General features: G+C 38.7%; 1 protein-coding gene across 1 annotated transcript in view; it reads right to left on the bottom strand.

Annotated features, from left to right (window-relative positions):
* Positions 1 to 792: 792 nt before the first annotated feature.
* Positions 793 to 5456, bottom strand: part of LOC104409456 (chromosome unknown open reading frame, human C12orf5) — an 11757-nt gene continuing 7093 nt past the window's right edge. Inside the window, exons 4-6 of the mRNA XM_010019330.1 lie at positions 3556 to 3633; positions 1736 to 1846; positions 793 to 1325 (exon numbers count right to left, since the gene is read on the bottom strand). Of these exons, the coding sequence (XP_010017632.1) occupies positions 867 to 1325; positions 1736 to 1846; positions 3556 to 3633 (648 nt within the window). The 3' untranslated portion in view covers positions 793 to 866. The remainder of the gene's footprint in view (positions 1326 to 1735; positions 1847 to 3555; positions 3634 to 5456) is intronic.

Raw genomic sequence — 5456 nt, 5'->3', positions numbered from 1 at the left:
GGAAAGAATGCAGTACTAAAGCAACTACAGTCATCAAGCAATCAAACTTGCCTAATTCTAGGCAAAACTATTCATCCATCAAGTGCCTGATTACAACTGTCAAAAGGATTCTAGTCAGGTACAACTCACCCTATTGATAAGGTTCCTTTTCAGAAGAGACCCCATTATTTCAACTATGTGCACATGAGGTTCCTCATTCTGCTTACAGTCAAAAATAAATACTTTATGTTTGTGTACAGTGCTCTTCAACAGAGGTCTCAACAACCCTAACGGTTTCTTAGAAAACACTCCTGCGAGGTAGGTGTATCATCATTCCCACTTTACAAATGGAAGAGAGATTTGCCCGAAGTCTCACAGCTGTTTAGTACCAGAGCTAGGAACATGCCCCCTGACTCTGTACCAAACTTTTTCCACTAGGCAATGCTCCTTTTTATGTTATACTATTGCATTCAAAAAAGTTATTTTAAGACAACATATGTTTAATATTACAATATAGTATATTGTAATAAAACAATGATACAGTATAGTTCATCTTTGAGGTACCATTCCTTTCCCCTCTCCAACTCTTTTACCTGGAGATAACCAAAATAATTATGGACTAATGAAGTTTCTGTAGGTGTAGATATACAAGTGACTAAGTATTAAGTTTCTGTTCATAAAGAACATTTGTCTTATTTCTCAAGTGCCAACTTGTATTAGGCACTAGGATCATGCAAATCATGTTATTTTAAGACAGTAAGCAGTTGCATGTCTTCATTTTTGCAGTTTAAGGTCGGTAACTCCAGTCAATTTCAGTAATTACTACAGATACCTTTGCCGAGGTTAGTGTATTGGTGATCTAGAACCACTTCCCCCTGCAAAGCCTCTTAAAAGACTTTTGGAGCTACACATTCAGCTCCCACATCTACTAAGTGAGAGTCTTGATTTAGACAAACACATGTGACTTCAGGTTTTAACAAATTTCCATTTTCAAGTTTTATAACGAAGTGACTAACACCTGTGTTGGGACTGACAGAAGACAACTGAGACTTTGTTAAATTTGTTGGCAAAGTACAGTTGAGATGTGAAACAAAATAACCGATCCAGTTCCTCATGTAGGCTCCATGACTCACCACTAATATATTGGCATCTAGTAATTTAGAAACTCCACCATTATCAGAGCTAAGTTCTGTTTCACTGCAGTGGTTTGTCCAAGGGAAAACAAACCGTTCTTCAGATGTTCCTGAGCTTCTGCTTGCTGCACCATGCACGTCTTGCTCTTTCTGTTCCAATTCAACAGCTAGCTGACACAGAAATTCAAAGAAATCCCTTGCACGTTCTCTTACCTAAAGAGAAAAGTCAGAAGAGATCATTGTGAAGAATGCAAGAGACTTTGCCTTTCAGAAATCTGAGATGGAACTACTTCAGTTAAAAGACATTTATCACAGACAAGTCTCAGAAATCAATGCTAAGTAACTGAATGCTGTAAAAGCTCCTCTGCCCTCTGAAGCCACGGTTCAGAGTAATCGCCATCATCCTTCTGCAAATGACAGCTTCATGAGGAGACAATCTCAAAATCAATACTATAGTTCTAAAGAGATTTCCTACTTGGCAGACACTGTAATCAGGTCAAGTGTTTTTAGCTTACAAAATAACGATCTTTAGTTGGGCTAAGCTCTCAATAAGATGTTCCAAAGTACAAATGCAACAGCTGCACCTGCACTGAAAGTAGGGCACAAATAAATAAATACCATACTTCATCCAGTGTTTCTCCTCCAGAAGGCGTGAATGAAGGACACTGTTCTCCAGCAGCCTTTGCCATAGCCTTGAGGTCAGTCAAAGGCCTTCCTTCTGCAACACCATATTTCTGTAAGAGACAAGAGCAGGTTTAGCCAGATGTATCAAGTCTGCCGTACCACTTTCAATGCAAACATCTCTTAACGGCTTTGTTTGAATGGATTCTCAAGTGTAACACACACTTTTTACATGTTATTCCAATACTGGGGGAGAAGGTAACTTTATATCTGCTATTTAAGCTATAGGTATATATATAGTGTGTGTATATATGTGCTGGTGTGTGTGTGTGTGTATATATTTTTCAACACTCAATCTTAGCATACAAAATCCAAATGTCTTTGTAACTGACATTATATTACAAACACCTCTGTATGTTGCTGTGCACATGAAGATAAACTGTACTGTCAGACGTTGTTATGCACATCCCAGAAACCCAGATGTTGATGACTAGGATACAGACATACACTTATTACTGAGGCTTTACTGACTTCTGTGTCACTATCCACTTGTGGATGTGCAATTAGGTGCCATGATAATTAACTTATTACAATCTTTGGAATTTAAAAGTATTGAAACACACCTACTTAAGCCTCTCAATCTCTTTCTCTACAGCAAAATATTGAGAGTTTAAGAACACTAACACAGATACGAAGAATTCAGTGCCCTGAAGCTGCTGAAAATGAAATCCTTACCTTATTTTTCTAGACTTCTCTCATGAAAGCAAGGCATGAGAGAATAAAACTTTCCTAATAGGATCAATGACATACGTTCTCTTAAAAGACTTTGCTTCTTTTTATGCAATTCAAACTTAATTCCAGTTATAGAGAGTAGTGACTTACAACCTGTGTCCTGCGAACACTGTGCTGGCAATTCTATACATCCATACAAATGCTATAAAAGGGGGAAAAAAGTGTAACAGACTTAAGATCATTCTTTCTAAAATTCTGTATTAGAAACTGTAGTATCTTTTAAAAATATCAGGTGATAAAGCAACTAAAGTAGTCTGGGAGGCATTTACTTGCTGATTTCAGGGGAAGAACTGGAAATTCCAACAGAAAAAGATCCAAATAGGAAATGCTACAATCATGTTATGCTCCTTAAACACTAATTTGCATGCTGCCAGCATGCAGTATGCCGTCCCACTTTTGGCTTTGTAGCATTTCCTTATTTAAAATTCAGCTGACAGTCTCCCTGTAGCATCTGAAGGGTGGTTCGTATTAGCAGTAACAGCCAGCATCTGAGTTTATTCTTAATCAAGACATACTTACAAACAGACAGGAGGTACATGATGCCTGCTATCAGACAGAGAGGCTAATCAGGAAAGCAGATTGTTTCATGGACAGCAAAAAGCTTTCCAGGAGTCCTTGTGCAAATGAAAAGGTATAGACAGCTAAAAAGCCAACATTGAGTTGTGCCATCAGGCTACAGAAGGTAGGCAGAGAAAGTATCTTTAACACTGTACATATGGGGTTGGAAAACAGAGCTAAGCTTTTTATTACATTTAAGAGAATTCCCTCTACATGTAAATCTTACCTTATTTACATCACTAAAGCATCACAGTTACATCATTAATCACTACATTCTGGCTTTGCTTCACAATTCCACGAACAATTTATAGTAGCTGATGTGAGGAGTTGAGTTTTCAGTGATTAAAAACACATCTAATATTGCTCTCCACTGTTAAACCTACCATTTAATAAACCAAGATATCTATCAGTAGCACGTTACATTTCAAATTGCTCGATGTTCAATATTAAAGCAAACTATTTTGCCACTTACTCTCTCTCGAAGTCTTGCATCACACTTGATTTCCAAATCTTTGCAAAATTTATTTTTTCCTAGAATTGTGGCAGCAGTCTAAAAAGTGAATATACAGTCACATCAATGAGCTGTTTTCTCATGGGATAGCCAGACCACCTTACACCACCACAACCAATGTCAATCACACTAGTAGGACCCAAAAATCCATGATAAAAAGGTTTTCAGGTAGTAGTCTCTGTCAGAATTGGATATAAGGCCTGTGTCAGGCCATAGAAGGCAGAAAACCTGCAATCTTCTGAAAGTTCTTTCACAATTCAAAGCCCAGAACAGTTGAAGACATTTAGCACCTATGAAAGGTGTGCAGCAAGATGCATAGCAGCACAGGATTTACCAGGATAAAAGCCACATCTTCTCTCAAGTTTATTGCCACTCACAAAGCAATCATGCCAACACATTCTTTGTAGTATGTAGGTCAGACTCTCAAGCAGTACATTCCTAAAAACTGATCAGTTAATCCGACCACAAAAAAACCCCATAGCACCTAACAAATGAAATTACTTTCTGGCAAGTGGCTACTTAATGCAACTCAGAAATCAAATACTCTAGAAGCACTTAAGAGGCAGAAGGATGTTTGCTGGCAACAAACTGAAGTTGTTACAAGGGAGAAACACACTGGATGATATACTTGAAAGGAGAAAAAAATATCTAGCTTATTGTATTCACCTGCCTCTTGATGGCATGGCCAAGAGACAGAGAAAACCCAAAGGGTTTAGTTTGCTTTAATAGGATGTCAAGTCTTGTGCTATACATCTTTTTTTTCCTTCCAAGGAAACATGATTTTGGGAGAGCAGGGAGGGCAAGACGACTGATCAAGAAGAAATTCTGATACCACTTTGGAAAAAGTATTGCCTAATAGAGGCTCTAATGCGTTGGTATTACATACTTGTCTGGCTGCCACAGAAGTTAACCTCCTCTTGTTCTTACATGCACTAGTGTGTGAAGGCCATACTGGATTCACATACCAGTTTTGAACGCTAATATCAGCTGGAAGTATTGTGCCAATGTCCACATCCAAACAAAATGACGTTCAAAGGACTCATTTTGAAAAGGCTGCTTGGATTCTGACAAATAATAAAAAGCCTTGTTGTACTAACAAGATCTTATGACTTATTTAATGCATTGCTCAGGAAATGCTTTAAGTTGCAACTTTAAATTTCTGTCACAGAAGAATGTCAAAATTCAGGTACTTCCTTGTAAATACGAACAACATAGTATCCTGAAATTTCTCCAGGGCTGAGATCTTGCTCAGTACACAGAATAGACAATGTTCACCCACTGAGCACTAATCCATATTCTGAGCTGTAAGTATTAAACATGAAGCCTTATTTACTGTGCTGAAATCAAAATATGCTCTGAGAGTTTAACTTCCTGAAACTTTCCCTACACCATTCATTACTAGAATATAATGCTTCAGAAACATTACTGAATCTTCACACTACCACAGTGAGAGAAGGGATATTAGCCGCATTTTATACACGGAACAGACTCAAAAGATTATCTCTCATCCTTCTCAGAACCCAACCTGTCCCAGTCCTGAACCTGCCTTCGCTATTGCAGAGTTCTTGCCCCAACAGCATGAGCACCTCACATAGGCTCCATACTCCCCTGCAGACTTCAGTGTTATGCTGCTCTGTTAAGCTTTGTAGTCTTACGGACTTCTGCTCCGTTCACAACACATCCCAGTCTGCCCAACTAGTCTCTCTGCATTTTCACATTGCTGGTCTGGCCTGCTTTCTTCTATACCGCTGATTTCTGGAGCCAGCCTTTAACCCCCTTTCTAGGCTTAGTCTCTCAAGCAGGCTTCCCTCCAAAGTCTCTCCCTGCATTTCTCATACCCGCTGTCCTGGGTTCCGCAGTAG

Source organism: Nestor notabilis, unplaced genomic scaffold, assembly GCF_000696875.1.
Source record: "Nestor notabilis isolate BGI_N333 unplaced genomic scaffold, ASM69687v1 scaffold1088, whole genome shotgun sequence".
Classification (NCBI taxonomy): Eukaryota; Metazoa; Chordata; class Aves; order Psittaciformes; family Psittacidae; genus Nestor; species Nestor notabilis.
Note: the sequence above shows the minus strand (reverse complement) of the source record. Positions and strands in the feature narration are given on the sequence as shown.